General features: G+C 38.1%; 3 protein-coding genes across 5 annotated transcripts; 1 reads left to right on the top strand and 2 right to left on the bottom strand.

The window, feature by feature from the left end:
• Positions 1-177: 177 nt before the first annotated feature.
• Positions 178-6512, top strand: LOC121634831 (tetraspanin-9). 2 transcript variants are annotated; one of them, XM_041977768.1, is made up of 9 exons: positions 178-409; positions 4055-4094; positions 4181-4258; positions 4395-4586; positions 4729-4803; positions 4894-4995; positions 5108-5239; positions 5942-6025; positions 6112-6512. In XM_041977768.1, the coding sequence occupies exons 3-9, from the start codon at positions 4196-4198 to the stop codon at positions 6181-6183; spliced, it is 720 nt and encodes a 239-aa protein (XP_041833702.1). In that variant the 5' UTR covers positions 178-409; positions 4055-4094; positions 4181-4195; the 3' UTR covers positions 6184-6512. The 2 variants fall into 2 exon arrangements, with proteins under 2 accessions (XP_041833702.1, XP_041833703.1); XM_041977769.1 differs by lacking the exon at positions 178-409 and adding an exon at positions 2572-2642.
• On the bottom strand, positions 5014-11768 carry amdhd1 (amidohydrolase domain containing 1). Of its 2 annotated transcripts, none has more exons than XM_041977766.1 (10): positions 11561-11768; positions 11092-11198; positions 10360-10424; positions 10006-10283; positions 9706-9931; positions 9457-9581; positions 9296-9389; positions 9047-9207; positions 6827-6970; positions 5014-5298 (listed from the first exon to the last, which is right to left on the bottom strand). In XM_041977766.1, the coding sequence occupies exons 1-9, from the start codon at positions 11695-11697 to the stop codon at positions 6865-6867; spliced, it is 1299 nt and encodes a 432-aa protein (XP_041833700.1). In that variant the 5' UTR covers positions 11698-11768; the 3' UTR covers positions 5014-5298; positions 6827-6864. The 2 variants fall into 2 exon arrangements, with proteins under 2 accessions (XP_041833700.1, XP_041833699.1); XM_041977765.1 differs by having other exon boundaries at positions 5014-5279.
• A 109-nt stretch (positions 11769-11877) lies between these two features.
• On the bottom strand, positions 11878-16026 carry snrpf (small nuclear ribonucleoprotein polypeptide F). Its single transcript, XM_041977770.1, has 4 exons — positions 15870-16026; positions 15036-15161; positions 12343-12407; positions 11878-12132 (listed from the first exon to the last, which is right to left on the bottom strand). The coding sequence occupies exons 1-4, from the start codon at positions 15870-15872 to the stop codon at positions 12066-12068; spliced, it is 261 nt and encodes an 86-aa protein (XP_041833704.1). The 5' UTR covers positions 15873-16026; the 3' UTR covers positions 11878-12065.
• Positions 16027-16443: the final 417 nt, after the last annotated feature.

Below are 16443 nucleotides of genomic sequence, written 5' to 3'. Positions count from 1 at the left end.
TTTAATTCTAATAACATTCTTTGGAGTCATGGAGAGTGAATAAATTTGCGATAATGGATAAAAGTGAGGGATTTCTGGGTATCCCTGACAATGGTTTATTTTGCGGCAGTACCACAGTTGGCCGCTAGTGGGAGTAGTCACTAAGAACTACTTTAATGCTTGGAGGCGTGGATCGTTCTCCTCTCCCCCACAGACAGTCCCGCTCCTTCCTCCCTGTGCTCCGCCCTTTCCAGAGAAAACATCCTCCTCTTCACTTCCAGGCGTCGACGAAACTTCAAAGCGAGCGTCGCAGTTTACAATTTTTATTGGAGTAACGTTATAAAACCGTTGGATGCTGCGGGGTATAAGAGCATGTAAAGCTGAAACGTCAACCAGCGTCGGGAAGATGAGCTGGAGTTCGTAACTAACGGTAGGAAACTTCCATTTTTCCTCCCCCCACTTCGTCACTTTTCCAACAGCATGGACAGGGAAACAATCACGACCCGAGGAGCTGAAAAGCGATTTCTGGGTCTGTAGGCAAAAACTCGTTTGTTTTGTCACCTGGAAAGTCGTAAAAATGGCGTGGTTGGAGTTTTCGTTGCTTTTTCAGCGCAAATTTTTATAAACGACAGACATAAAGTGAAATTTAAGAGCAGTGACGTCACGTTGTGACCAGGATCTCGATATATTTAAAAGATTTTAAACTAGCACTTTTCACATTGACGAAATTAACTATACCATATTCATTAAAAAAGGGAGGTAAAATAAATATAAGAAATTAGTTCTAGTTTACTGTCCACTTCGTATTTAATACAGTAGAAGTTTTACATACGGCCTGAATCTTTGTATCATGGTAACAATTAGAGTTACACATGCAGACAAACCGTCATGTAAATCCACTAAGAACACCATGGACATACAAAAAAAGTTACCACGTACCTTTGTACCATTATTGAGCTGCTTGTTTGAACAATTGGACATATTTGAGGAGATTAAAACTCTTTATAATACAGCAAACAGAGACTAAATGGATTTTATTGCTTAGATGTCTGCAATACTCCAGTTAGTCAACTCTGTAAATTCTGTTGTAACTTAACTTTCTGCTTACTAGTTCATTTTGTTACTTGCAGGTCAACTCAAGTCCAAATTGCCTTGATGTGAATATACTGTAGAATATATAGAATATAACAGTTGAAGTTTGTAAATATGCATAGGTGAAAATATCATCCTCCAACTTATTTTTAGAGCCAGGTCAGTTTAAACTGAAAAATAACTCAGAACAAAAAAGAAAAAAGGAGCTAATATTTTACTCCCAGCAGTACAACCTGCACACAGTTTTAACATAAAAGGCCCACAATGACATTACCCGCCTATATTGATATGAAGTAGGACGAATGGAAATGTAATATTAAAGGATTTAGGGTTATTGTGTTGCAGATTAATTGAATTATTTGAAATATCCCCAAAAAGCTTCACTCGGTTTTGAGTCGTAGCATTCACCAACTTCTACCCATCACGTCTTCTTCCTGTTACGTAGCAAACACAGTGAGCCATGGAAGCAACTCTCAATGAAAAATGAAAGAACCTCTTTTGTGTCAAACCAGACTCAGATCTGCTCTTAAAAAGCTGCACCTATAGATTATTTATGTCTATTAGATATCACCAGGAGGTGAGCTCTGTAACTTCTTCAGAAAAGGAAAAGAAAGAATGGTTGTCTTTTTCCAGTCAATTCAGATTGGCATTGATGACAGTTCTCTTTATTCCTTCCAATGTATACATCAATATGTCTGCACCTTGCAATATCTCATTAATTTTTTTAGCTGTGCTCTGCCACATGTGTCATTAATATTTCCTCTCTTAATATACCAGTGTAGCACATATAATTGTCTTTTTTGGTTTTGGTTGTTTTTAAATTAAGACCTAATTAAAAGCATGTTAGTTCTGACTTGAGTCAGGTCAGGAGACACACTTTCATGGCCCCAATAAACCCCTTACCTGCACCACATCTCTTCCAGATGTGGTGCTTTCACATCGGTCAGCTTTGTTAAAGTTTTTCACTGGCAAAAACAACCATCTGCCTTTCTAAAGGAATTGACTGGGATTTTTCTGCTGAAAATATCTAGTCACTCAGATCTAGTCATCTGAGTTTCTGAATCCTGAATTCAGAGCTTTGATAACATCTTCAGTAACTGAGGAAGTCTCTCTAGTCCCAAACAGAGACTTCAACTTAAGTGCTTCTTAACATTGTCTAAGGTGATTAGTGCCACTAAACCACTAGATTCAAAGTCAAGGATATGTTATTAAATTAAAGTAATTAGAGCTATTTGTGGTACTTTCTCATTCCCAGTAGTAGTTGTATAATGAACCCAGTAAAATTCCAGCAAGTTTTAGTTTCCTGATTCATAACCCCCTACTTTTACCCTCCCAGAATACAGGGAGGGGACTCAGCCCCCTTCCCAACCCACCACAGTGGGATGGTTTTATGATCCAAGTACTGGTAACGGGCAGGATTCGAACTAGACGCTGCACCACTGGCGACTTACTGTTCTTTGGCAACCTCACCACGCCACCGAGGACTCTTCACATTGGTCCATGTTCTCTTGGTGCTTTTGTCTTTTCATTTTGGCCCTTGGACTTCAAAAACTCACCTGTTGAATCATAAGGTTTGATATCAGGTCGTCTACACTACAGCGCTTACTCCTAACAGCTGGAGCTATTCTTCCAGACAGACCAGGTTTTCATGTTAAAGCTTTTCACTCTTTAATTGACAAACATTAAATTCAAAGTACTCTGAAGTCAAACTTTTCACCACCACCACCCTTACCAGGAGTGGAACCTGCAGCTTGTTGGTTTTCAGCAGGTTCGCTATCACCCTAAGCCACATATGTCAAACTGGTCCAGCAAAGGGCCGTGTGGCTGCAGGTTTTTGTTCCAACCAAGCAGCAGCACACCAGATTTGACTGATTCAATCAACTGATCTCAGTCTTCAGACAGCTGATTGGTCAAACTGTGTGCTCTTGGCTGGCTGGAACAAAAACCTGCAGCCACACGGCCCTTTGCTGGACCAGTTTGACATGCCTGCCCTAAGCCATCCTCTCAGACTACAACACACTTCAGAGCATTTCTTAGTCTTTCATTTGGTGTCCAAAGTTCAAAAGTGTTTTCATGAGAACGCTTGATCCCACATCCATAGACATGCCAGGTCTTCAACTGTCACTTTTCTCTCAGACACATTAATGAACCTTCTTAAAGTTTTCTTTCTTTTGGCCTCAAAAAGAAACATTTCACTCTATGATCCTGACAGTCTTGAACTGGCAAAGATTGTTCTGTGAATGGGAACCATGATGTCAAATGACCACTCAATTACAAAGAAAGAAAAGATTTGTCATCTTTTAAGCTTTACTTTAAAAGCTGGACTTCAGACTTCATGGAAACTTTTGGGGACTAAACCCAGACCCTAAAATTACCTAAATACAGTTGAATTTAGTCAGATTTCAGCTCTTTCAAATTTTCTTTGGATCCCTTTAGTTGTCACAGGATTAAAACCAGAACTTTAAAAGATTTTCAAGAAACCTCTTTGAAATTTTCTGACCCTCCCTGGAGCTGGATGTGAAGATTATTCTGGGGTTAACTACTAGTCCGTAAAAATTTGTGTGAAACAAGCTGGAAACAGTAATAAATCCCTTTTGGTTTTGTCTCCAATGCAAACCTTTCGGATTCTCTCAAATTCTCCATCTTTTTTTTTTTTTCCTTCAACCTCTGATGTGAAAAACTTATTCTAGATTGTTTCAGAAGCTATAACATGGACATAGTTCAAACATTACACACATTCAATGACATGCTATGGACATGCATGCTATGGACATATGTGGACATGCACGTCATGGAGATATATACTTATACATGGATATATGTGTATACATATACATACAGTGGACATACTGTACATTGAATTAAATTGGTCTTAATTTATCATTGTCAGTGCAATCTAACTTACTAGTCCTGCATATTGAACTTCATTAGTTGTTTGTAAACATGACTTATACATTCATTGTGGCATCCTTGTTTTTTACAGATACACCAGCAGGACGTCTGTTTATCTGCATGTTGTAGTGGTAAGTCTACCTCATCTACCACTGTTAAGAGTTAATGTGATACTCTGTTGGAGACTTCATTGCTGTGTTTTGATTAAACTTTTTAGATATTCTCTCCAATCATGGCTCGTGGCTGCATCTGCTGTGTGAAATACATGCTGTTTCTCTTCAACCTGCTCTTTTGGGTAATTGCTCCACACACTCTCAGTAAATGTTCTCTGTTAACAGAAATCAGCAGTAAGATCGGCACACCAATTTTTTTTTTTTTTTATCGTGAAATCAGCAGGAAGTTTCAGAGTTTCCTCTGTGTGTGTGTTTCAGCTGGGCGGCTGTGGATTGTTGGGTGTAGGCGTGTGGCTGTCAGTTTCTCAGGGCAGCTTTGCCACCTTGTCGCCCTCCTTCCCCTCACTCTCTGCCGCCAATCTCATCATCACCCTCGGTACTGTTGTCATGGTGACAGGATTCCTGGGTTGCCTGGGTGCCATCAAGGAGAACAAGTGCCTGCTGCTGAGTGTGAGAACATTAAATTATACATTTCCAAGTTGGCTTTATTTAACTTAAGCAATGTTGTGTTCAGGTACAATGGGAATTATGAATGCTGTCAAAAAATTGTTAAATTTTTAAGCATTTATTGTCTTTTTTTTTTTTTTATCAGTTCTTCATTGTTCTGTTGATCATCCTGTTGGCTGAGCTAATCCTCCTCATCCTCTTCTTCGTCTACACTGACAAGGTATGACTGTTCATATTTCTTACTGATGATTTCCTACTTCAGGTGAGTGTGGCTTCACATCATCATCATGATCCACCTGTCTTTCTCTAGGTGGGTGAAAATGCCAGACGGGACCTGAAAGAAGGGCTGGTGCTGTACAACACTGATAACAACGCTGGTCTGAGGGACGCATGGAACACCATACAGGGAGAGGTATATCACACAGTGTGGTATATTTAATACTTTATTTATAGCTCTGGATCCTAATTTCCTAAACTCAAAGTCCATTTTTATCATGGTGATCAAATTAACTCTTCATCCTCAGTGGAGCTGTTGTGGCGTGATGAACCATAATGACTGGTATGTTGCCCTGCACGAGAACGTGGTTCCAGACAGCTGCTGCCAGAAGGTTCACCCAGGCTGTGGACGCAACACCTCAAACACCTTCTGGACACGGGTGAGTCACAAAATCCTGATTTTCTTTATATCAACAAAGCCTGTAGGAGACAAGACAAACTTAACTGAGACATTACAGATGTGATTTATCTGTTTCGTTTGTTTGGCCTTTGTTGTGCTATATCTATCAATACATACATTTGATATCATTTTGGCATCATAACCTGACATCTGGGGCTGTCTTGAAAAAAATGTCTGGATGTTGACTGTACTTAAAATGATAGAGCCATTTTGACTTTAAAAAAACAAAAGAGCAGACAGTCTAATAACAACAAAAAATGGCTTGGAGTTAATGTTTAGGTTATGTTAGCAAGAAATACATTTAAAAAAGCTCAGCTTCCCCTAAGATGCATTTTATGGAAGACAATTTTACTTTCCCCTCCCATAAAGAAACAGTGACATTACATAATCAAATTGAGATTTAAAGAGTTAATATAAATTCATTGTTTATATATTTGATATTTTTGATTTGAAGTTGAAAGATTTGAGAAAAGGAGGGGGTTATATGTATGTTTTATAGTGGGTTTTGGGAAACTCGTCCTTTTAATGACCCAGGAAAAGGTTCAAATTTACTTAAACTGAAATTTTTTAAAACAATCATTTTATCTGTATAAAACCAAAGCTTCTATTTAAGCTTGTTTACCTTTAATCTGTGCTTTCTGCTGATCAATTTTCCCTCTAATTAAGGTTTTGTGTGTTTCAGGGTTGCTATGAGAAGGTAGAGGAGTGGCTGGATGACAACAAACACCTTCTGGGAACCATTGCAATGTGTGTCTTGGTCATACAGGTATGCGCATGATTTAACCAAACTCTGAAGCACTAAGTATTTCTAACCCTGCAGCTCATTAACTGGCTATCATTTCATTTCTCCAGCTACTTGGCATGGCTTTTTCCATGACGCTCTACCAACAGATCCACCGAGCAGGGAAAAAATATGAAGCCTGATGGGGATTCACAGAATATAGCTTAGATACATCGAATATGTCATCTTTGTTCTTTTGTAGTAAGAATAAGCCAGTTATCGTGTGTGCCACTCAACATTTTCATCTATGCACTCAGTTATTGTTGTGAATAGCATTAAAGTAGTTTTCTATCTTTTTTTTTATATATATATAATTGCTTATCTTATGTAAAATGATTTGATGATGAGTCTCTAACAGCCAGAACGGAGAGAATACATTGAGATGAGATGATCTGGTATTTTAAAGCCTTGCCTGTGGAAATAAAGGTTGTGTACTAACATGTTCAATAAAGGCACATCTTCATACGCATAAGAACGGTTTGTTTTCATGTGATTAATTTAACTGTCTCTAATCACTGAAGAGCCGAGATGTTGACCTTAAATGTCTTTTACCAGCAGGAGATCATGAGGTCTAACAATACATTTTACAGGGGGTACGGTGTCTCTTAGGTCATAGGACCCTTGGATGACCACCACTCCTTAGTTCCAAAAGGAAAAGAGGCAGAGTATTCCTGTAATCCTTTAAAAACTCAGCTTATAAATATATAGTATTATATGTTTATGAGCTAAACCCCAATGAATTTATATAAACTCTTTAAATCCCAATAGTTGTAATTATGGACATACCTTTCCTAATCTTTAGTGGTCGGAGAGTTTTTCCACACTTACAAGTCCATGGTTCTATCATTATCATAGACGATGTTGCCTTTAATGACCACATAACGGATGATCTCCTGATGTCCTCCCAGCTGGTAAATCAGGTGTTCCCACCTGTGACCGCAGAGAACGTCATGTTACGCATGAATGTCTCATAAACATACAAAACCAGGAGACAATAGATTCAGTACAGCTTGATATTCATTTACAAAGAAAGCTTGAGAAATAAAAAAAAGGGAAATGTAAACCTAAAGACAGATGATAAGAAACATTTCACAAAGGTACAAGAAAATAAATAGCCCAAAAAAATGTTTAGTCGACTTTTTTTTTCCAATACTACCATAGAAAATCAAGGACAAAAAACCACTGTAAAATCTAGAGCAGGGCTACTCGGTTCAGTCTGACGAGGGCTGCAGTCCTGCAGGTTTTTAGTGTATCCCCACTCCATCACACCTGACTGTTACTTCTGGTCTAGGGGTGGAAGGGATGGCGTAACACAACAAGCCGGTAATAAAATTAAAATAAACGATAATTTATTTACAAAGTTACTGAACAAATTTAACATAAAATGTCCTTTTCAGGTAAAATACAACAACAAACAAAGGGTGTCCTATAAGAGGAACTGCACTCTAACCAGCAGCAAAATATATCTCGCTTACAATAAAAAAAAATAAAATAAAGGAAACTTAACCAAAGAAATCCTATCGAAAGAAATCAGAGTAAATGAAAACCAGAATAGCTAACAAAAAGGATCCTAACAAACCAAAAGAGGGGAGCCTCTCCTAATGAGGAAGCTCCCTAATTACCATCTGTAAACTTAACACTCTGTTTTAGCAAACCGTCTGTTGAACAGCCAGAACAGGGTAACAAAACCTCATCAAACAATCTAAAGTGTCCACTGACACCAAACTATACACAAAGTCACAAATTATGCATTTGCATATCCAAGTGTAGAGTGACAGGCCGGAGGCCAGTCCAGAAAGGCCAGGGGCCATAACACTGACTAAATAGATCCAACAGCCTATGAAGTTCTGCACAGTGACTCATTAATTTGAGTAAGGTGTTTTGGAGCCGGGATACAATGAAAATCTCCTGAGACTGAACTGAGTAGCCCTGATCTACAGAAAAGGGGTAGAAAAAGTACATTAAATTAAGTTAGTCAATTTTACAAGACTAATATGGACGGATCGATAGAAAAACTCAAATTCGCTCAACTCTGTTAAATCAGATCAGACTATTACTGAAGCAGAAAAGTTTTAAAAAGGAAATTAGTCTTTAGTTCATTATTTCTCCCATTTAACAATACCAGCTGGTGTTGTATTATACATCGCTGGACAGCCTGATTCTGACCCTTGAACTAGTGGTGATCCCATGTCTTCACAATCTGGGGCCTAACACCATCTTCTGGGATGCAAACGCTACCCCCACTGAGCCAGGATCACAGAGTAGCTCCAGAATTTGAGAGTGGAAAGGATTAAATGGTCCACACCTCAATCCAACTGAACTCTTGCTGGTTTAGTCTGGGTTTGCTGTACGTGCTAGTGACCAACACAACCACGCTAGTTAATTCCTGGTTGGGGAATGGGACGCCATCCCACAGCTAAATGTGTCACCACATCACGGTCCACTGAAGCTCTGCTTAAAGCAAAACTTGATGTATATGAATGACAAAGACGTGAAAGAAAAGATAAATTAAACCAAACACGTTCAGTGCCTAGTTCTTTTCTAGTTTTCGGTTTCTTTTATCAGACGTAATCTTCTCACAGATCTGATGTGTTTCGACTATAACCCTTCTGTCTTCATCAGAGATGTCACTGGATGGAAAGTGGTGTAATTGTCAGGTATGTGTGACGTATTACATGTCTGATAACAAAAACTAAATTTATGTCTCATTGATTTACTTGAATAATTGAAAGTGCCTTGTGACAATAAATAGAAAACAACCATTGGCTTCTATACTAAATATTATATAAATCTATATTTTTAATTCAAGCAACAGCATGTGGCGCTTTCCTCAATCCTTCATTCTGGAAATGAACACAAAGGGGAATACTTGGTACTTTCTTTAACTATACAAAGAAACATCCTAAAAAATATATATTTCTGGTACTTTACAAGGTTATGGTATATGATTCTCTACTTACTAAAGGGTCTATTGCTCGTGCTCTAAAAAACTAGTCTGTTTTTTACCGCATGGTGTTGAGGATCAACAGATCTCCGTGTTTGTTGATCTCCAGGGATCCATGTGTGTGAGAGCGCCCGAGAGCGAAGGCTGCGTTGATGGTGGCCGCGGCCAAAGCTTCGGGCATGGACATCCTCATGTTGACACAGGCCAGGTGCATGACTATTGGCTGAGGAAGGACACACTGTGAGAACCGGAAACTGACAGGAGGTGGAGGATGTCCAGGTTTTCACCGTTTTCCCTCCTGTTTTACTCACCATGGAGCAGCAGTAAGCATTTGGGTTGAAGTCGCTGCCGAGGGCAACGATTACGCCAGCATCCAACATGTCTCTGGCTCGAGGCTGGGGTAACCTAATCACACACACTTATATTAACAGCCAGAAAAACTGCAAATTCATGTCTTAGTGCGTTACAGTACCGAAGAATGTAAGCTGTCGTTGGCAGAAGAACGGCAGCAGTTTTTGCTTTTGCCATGGCAACAATCCCATCATCTGTGACCTCCTCCAGATGACTGATGGCCAAGGCTCCAAGCTCTGCCCCCAGCTGACCCACACATAAGACAGTCATCTTACATTAGAATTTTATAGAGAAAATCTCAGTATTTCACAGCTGAGCGCTTTTCTTGTGGTTAGAAAATGTTTCATAGAGCTTCGGAGTAATGTAATACCTGAGCAGAGTTCATGGGATGAAGTTCATCTCCGTGGAAGTTGATGTTTAGGCCCATGTCTTTGCCAGCCTGCAGGATGCGGCGTGTAGAACTGAGATCAAACACTCCCTGCTCACAAAACACGTCAATGTTGTCCACTCTGAGCCTCCCAGCAGTCATCAGCTCGTTCAGCTTTGGCAACTGAACCTGCAGGATGTCCTCTGTGGCTTCTGCAACTGTCTTCCCTCTGAAAAAGGACCCAAGTATTTAAAGCAGTGTGAAGATTTTTCTATATGTAATGCAGAAGTAAATGATACTCACTTGGGGACTGCATGGGCTCCACAATAGGTTGAGGAGATGTTGATGGGCAGAGAGAGTCTGGCCTCTTCAATCACCTCCAGCATCTTGAGCTCAGTCTGCAACTCCAGCCCGTATCCACTCTTGCACTCCACCAGGGTGGTGCCTGCTCGCTGCATCCGCATCAACCTGCTGCTCAGAGAGGCCACAAGATCTGAGGCACCAGCTGCTCTAGTGTGCTCCACCGTGAAGTGGATCCCTCCACCAGCCCGGTGCACTTCCATGTAGGTGGCGCCTGCAAGCTGCAGAATAAGGCATTGCATCAATTAAAATAACCATGGAGACGAGGTCAGCTTTTAAGTGTGTGTTTTAATTTACCTTCATTGCAAATTCATGCACTCTGTCTCCAGCCCAAACTGGATGAGTGTGAGCATCAACCAGCCCTGTAAAGAATATTTTCATAATCATTTCAAACACAGAAAGCTCCTGTTGAATAAAAAAGAAAATCCAGAAATCATTAATATTTCTAACCAAACTCCTGAGGTATATTATAAATCATAGAAACTGAACCCAAGAACTAAGTTTTTATTAATTTATTTTAATAATTCCACTTGTTTTTTTCTCTGAGAAATCCTACATTTTCCTCAGCTTGATCAATTAATTTGAGATGTTTCATAACGCTACAATTATATGAAATAGTTTAGTCATTTTTCATTATTTTTCTTTTAAACAAAATTTTAAGAAACATCATCCTGCATGATAACATATTTTGCTGGTGGTTGTAGAGTAGGGGAAGCTGGGGATTAAACTAGCAAGTTTCGCACTGAAGGCGAGTCAATCTAATCTTACATTACAGCTACTGGGTTATAAAAAAATAGAATGAAATAGTTTTATGCCGTTATGCAACTATAATATTATCCTCAAACCAGTAAAGTTAAAAACCTCTGACCCAGCCTCAGAGGTTTTATACATCAATGCAAAGTAAAAGGAGTTGGTTTTTTAAGTGTTGTATAAAAAGAAAATTTTCATTAAAAAGTACTTTTAGGTGTACCAGGAATATTACTGCCGTCTCTGCAGAGCAAGCACACACAAACCAGAACTAAAACTCACCCGGCAGGACACACATCCCTGTCGCATCAATCACTTTGTCAAAGGACGATTCTGAATACTGAGATCTGATGGTTTCTGCTGGTCCCACATCTTTAATCAGCCCGTCACTGGATGCAGAAATGACTTGAATTAATGGCATTTACATTTTAGTCCTGATCACCAAAAGGACAAATGTGATTTCCTTTGCAAAGTTTCCCTCTGGGATAATAAAAAAATGCCAGCAGTTCAGGTTTATGTTATTTTTTATTGTAGTTAAGTCACCACATCCTGATGAGAGCGCCATTGTGTGGTATAAAAACAGATGTTGCAGACTAAGATATAAGCTGCTGCCTGAATATCTTAAAGCATGGCTGCAAACTAAAGCAAGCGTTGACAGTTTCCTAATTAATTTAACAAAGCAGCTTGCATTAAATTGTTGTTCAAAATCCACTAAATGCATGTTTAACATGGAAATATCTCAAAGACTTACCTCCCTATTACAATGCTGCCATTTTCAACCACACACAGATTTTGCATCCCATTCTTGGTTAGATACTTCTCTCCATTGTTGCAGATCAAAACCACTTGTTTGGCATTTTTCACCAGAAGCCTGTAATTTCTGGACATTTTGACTCTTTGAAAGCTGCAATTTCTTTAGAAGTGACTGGGTTTCAACTAGTTTGGAAACAAGAACAAGTTAAATATTTGTCCAAGAGACTAGAGTTTAAAGTGCACAGAGAAGGGCGGTCCTTCACACTTCACACTCAGTTCAGACATCACACAGTGAATAATGACAGAAATCCTGTGTAGGAAACTGGAAAATAATAAGTTTTATTGGTCTGTGTCAAAACATAAAACTGGAGTTACACGCAGTAAAGTTAAAAAACAAAAAAAAAAAGTAACTTAAATTGTCTGGAAACCTTAACCAAAAAGCGTTGAGATGTTTCACACGGTGAAACACACATCCATACATTAACAGCTCCACGAAGCAGTCATCACTCTCTCATTTCTCCATCTTCCTCCTCCTCCTCCACTCCTCTGATGTATAAAACATTGTTGCATCTGCAAACACAAAAGATTTCCACAAATGACTGCAGGAAGTCTTTTAAACATGCCATGTTAATTATTAACATTTTAGTTAAGCTGGTTAGTAATCTTAAACCTGAGGACACAAAACCAGTTTTCTCTGTATAAAGTGAAAAATATTTGAGCTGCATGTTTACTTGTCTGTTCTGTCACATGTGCTGACAAGATCAAGAAGCACCTACACACCTGACAAGCACTTCACCGAGATGTCCTGCCAACGCTCCATCCACATACTCTTCTGTGTTTGCCAGCTGCCGGAAATCATGAAGAATAAAAGGTTAAATTGTCATAAAGGTAGTGACATGAATGCATTTCTGTGAAAAGAGTTTTAATGTTCAGCTTTGGTAAGAAATTTTCTGTAGAGATTGATGCAGTTTAGAGAATGAAATGCTGTATAAACACTAACGTGTATAAAAGCACTTTTTTTTGGTATGTGACCCAAATAAATGATGAGTGAAGAGCACAAATCTTTTTTTTTCTTTTCCTCAAATCAGACTTAAATCACACGTATGTTTTTTTTTCTTCTTCTTCTTCTTTTTAATGACCTGATTCTGAGTGGTCATTTCACATTGCAAGTCATCAGTGACTTTTTTGTCCCTAAATTTAGACAAACGTCACATTTCTGTGCTGGAGGTGTCGGGGCACGGCAAAGAATATGTGGGAGTAACCAGATGATTGTAATAATCTAATCTAATGTGTCTACAAACACTTCTGACATGTAACACTATAAAAAAAATCCTTTGTCTACTTTACCAGTCCATTATTGGTTTTAACTGACCTGTAGCATCTATTTTTACTTCCATAAATATGTGACTTCCATGTCAAGTCACTTGTGGGCATGCACGCCGTTTCACTTTAAACCTAATTAATAAAAAAAACAAAACAAAAAAAAAAAACAGGCCATTGCTGCACAAAGAATGTTGAATAAAAAGTTACTGCTAAAATATTAATATGATGAAAATGTGCCCTTATTTGTATTATATTATATTTTGTGTAATTTCAAATATCTAAATTTTACTGTCACTAGTTAAAATATTAAATATCAAATAAACAATGCAATTTCTTTCAAAGTCAACGAGTTTTGGATATAAAAAAATGCTTTGAAAAGAAAACTGTGGCAAGAACAAACATGATTTAAAATATCTGGGATGAGAGATTTCCTATGAGGAATTTTAGTGGAGATGAGAAAATTCACTGTAGACATTAGTTACACAACCGTATCTGTTTGAAGTTCAAGTACAAAACACACAACTACCTAAAGTAAAAGTATTTGTACATAGTAAAATGTGAGTTTTCAATTAGGAAAAAACCTAAAAATTTATTTCCTTATTGTTGTTTTTTTGTCTTAAAGATTTTTTTTTTAAATATTTGAAGGATTTCGGATTCAGTCTTAAACACGACACGTTTGTAAGAGAAATACTGACTCTTTTTATTGTGTGTGAACAATTTTATGCTGGATTACAGCCATGGCCTGAAATTCATTTTTCAAAGTGTGTGTGTGGGGGGGGGGGTTCCTCCCTTATATGCATATCGGGAGTGGGGGGTTATACACTTTGTGATCTTAATTACAGATCTTGCGGTGTGTCCTGCTCGTACTTAGATTAATTACTTAGATTAATATGCATATTTAATTTGTCGTCTTTCTCCTTTCTTGGTTATCATCTCAGATGACTCTCATCTCATCTATGTGCTCACATAGTCTTTCCCGACTTGCTATGAACTATATTCATTGCTGTAATATGTTGACTCTTTCAGCTCCATCAGTGTAATAAGTCATTTCCCACCATGCTCTGTCTTCTCTCCTTAATCTCTTTCCTGTTTCTAAGAATTCCAGTGAAATAAAACTTGTTTTGGGGAGGGTCAAGCTCTGAAATGGGCATCGGACCAGGTGAGGTTGGTGTTATTCAGTGGATTTCTTAATTGTTTTTTAATCTTCCTTTCTATGCTGAATCTATGTTCGCACGATTTCACAGCATTGTTCTGTTTGTTAGCAACATAGCTCAAAAAGGTATGAATGGATTTTGATTACATTTTCAGGAAATCTCATAAATGGAATAAAAAGAGCGATTAGATTTTGGTCGCGATCCAGATCCACCGCCTGGATCCATGGCTTTTTTTATAGAGTACTTCACTATGGGGAGATGGGAATAATTTTGCCACTAGAGCTTCTAACTGAAAAATAATGCCCACAGTCTTAGGAGAAATAAAAATTACTATGTCTTGGCGGAGGTCTGCACTTTGAGCGCTTCTAGTTTAGTATGGAAACTGTTAAGTAACTCGGTTACAACTAGATAATTAATCTCAACATTAAAGTACAATCAAATTAAATGATATTTGCCCTTAAACATGTGCTTAACTAACACCTGGCCACAAATCAATGATCTCCTCCATGCATTAGTAATCCATGGCCATGACTTACTAATGCAAAGACCACGGGTAACATTTTTATTTTATCTTTGTCATCAGACAGACTCAATAGTTTTCTGCTATAAAGCTTCAAGAAGCCTGTTTGATTACTCTTCACACTGCAAGGCGCCTTTGAATTGCCGGCGGGACATCAGGTGGCAATGTTTGGTTTGCTAGTGGGAGTGACACTGCGAAGGCAGAGGGGGCTTGGAGCTGAGAGGGAGGGAGCATGCTAATTAGTAGAGAAAATACTCATCTTCCTTTCAGTTTTATGGCTCTAATGCAAACTTTACTGCACATTATTACACACAACTGTAATTGTATGCAGAAATTTCCTGCATTATAAGAGCTGCGTTTGCAGGAATCAACTATATTATGCACAACTCTCACAATCCTGCAGTGAATTTCAGGCCCTGACATCTATCATAAAGAGTAAATAAAAGGAGTATTTTACAGCTAGACACTTCTCTCACCTGCATGTTCATGTATCCATCCACGGATACCAGGTATCCCTTATACTCCATACCCCACTTCAGCTTCACCATCACTGGCTTTCCTGTCAGACCGTTCAGGAAGGGTTTTGGATTCAAAGGTAGACTCTGTGTGTGGAAAAAACGGTGACAAAACACAAAAAAAACATATATTAATTCACTCTTTTTTTCTAATGTATGGCAGCTGTTGGTGCAACCTTTGTAGTCTTTCATGTGTATGTTTTTAACAGCATGCAGTGAAGCTGCAAACAGCCTTTGCAGTCCAAACATACAATTCTGCGAAAATAAATACACGTATCGATGTTTATATAGTAGTCCCTTGTCAGCTAAACTAAAACATTTGATAATGATAATATTGTAAATTTTATTTGTTACGACCTTTCAAGACTCTAAAAGGCACTTTACAACAGCTAATGAAAAAGGAAATAAATTCAAGACCAAGTAAATAAATAAACTGCGGTATAAATGCATGAATAGTGGTTAAAATTAGGACGCGATCTTAAACAGGTGGGTTGAGTCTGGTTTTGAATGTCGGGTGGCAATTTATACCAGTTTGATGTGTCGATACCACAAAATAATCAAAAAGCCATAAAATCATACATGAGCTACATAAAAAAAATTCTTACGGTTTCATTAAATACCTACTCAGATAAAATGTAATTTCCATTTCCTTTCAATCAATGGCAATGAATGAAAAGCTGGTAAAGCTAATGCTAACTAGCTAACAGGCTACTTAGTATCCTTTCGATCTGTTCTCAAAATAACTGCGTATAATATTCAATCAGTTTAAAGCAAAATTTTAAAAACTTTACTCACCATTTTAGTTTTGAATAAATAGCTGTGGAAGTTTAAAACAAATGGTCTTATTACGTTTCGTCACAATAACGTTTGAGCTTCGCTTACATACAGCACGCTTTACCGCCGACCGGAAGTACCCTTTAACCTTAAAAGTTGTCTTCCTATTTTACATACCGCCACCTAGTGTTCCGGCGTTTACACTTCAATTGAGGTCCAGAAGAGTTCCCGTTTACTGAAAGATAAACGTTATTTTTCTGAACAAAATGATGTCTTTGAAGACTTTTATATGCTCAAGCTAATTTGTGAAGGCTCCACGGCCCTCATTTCAAACCAGAGTTCAGTTCTGAGCTTAATTATGATTATAAATTTGTGTGTTTAGATGCCCAATTTAGTATAATATGATATATGTTCATTGTTATTAATTGTAACATGTAAACTTAAATTTTGTAAAGTTAGTTGATAACATTTTTAGGCGTTTTTTTTTTTAAAGTAGCAAAGCAAATTTATAAAAACACAAAACATGTATCTCCAAATAACAACTGTCAACCCATTTTGACCCAAAATGAAGTAATTTTCCCTTTTGATCATGATA

This window comes from Melanotaenia boesemani, chromosome 23 (assembly GCF_017639745.1).
Source record: "Melanotaenia boesemani isolate fMelBoe1 chromosome 23, fMelBoe1.pri, whole genome shotgun sequence".
NCBI lineage: Eukaryota > Metazoa > Chordata > Actinopteri > Atheriniformes > Melanotaeniidae > Melanotaenia > Melanotaenia boesemani.
The sequence above is the reverse complement of the archived record's forward strand: the minus strand, read 5'-3'. Positions and strand labels throughout refer to the sequence as shown.

Excerpts from the sequence above, each read along its gene's own strand:
- LOC121634831 (XM_041977768.1), top strand. The coding sequence starts at position 4,196 with ATGGCTCGTGGCTGCATCTGCTGTGTGAAATACATGCTGTTTCTCTTC. Across the intron at positions 4,996-5,107 it reads GGAACACCATACAGGGAGAG|TGGAGCTGTTGTGGCGTGAT; the intron begins GTATATCACACA and ends CTTCATCCTCAG. Across the intron at positions 5,240-5,941 it reads CAAACACCTTCTGGACACGG|GGTTGCTATGAGAAGGTAGA; the intron begins GTGAGTCACAAA and ends TGTGTGTTTCAG.
- snrpf (XM_041977770.1), bottom strand. Across the intron at positions 12,408-15,035 it reads ATGGATACATGAACATGCAG|CTGGCAAACACAGAAGAGTA; the intron begins GTGAGAGAAGTG and ends GATTTCCGGCAG. Across the intron at positions 12,133-12,342 it reads CTCGGTGAAGTGCTTGTCAG|ATGCAACAATGTTTTATACA; the intron begins GTGTGTAGGTGC and ends TTGTGTTTGCAG.
- amdhd1 (XM_041977766.1), bottom strand. The coding sequence starts at position 11,697 with ATGTCCAGAAATTACAGGCTTCTGGTGAAAAATGCCAAACAAGTGGTT. Across the intron at positions 10,284-10,359 it reads TGCATGAATTTGCAATGAAG|CTTGCAGGCGCCACCTACAT; the intron begins GTAAATTAAAAC and ends CTTATTCTGCAG. Across the intron at positions 9,390-9,456 it reads ACGACAGCTTACATTCTTCG|GTTACCCCAGCCTCGAGCCA; the intron begins GTACTGTAACGC and ends GTGTGTGATTAG.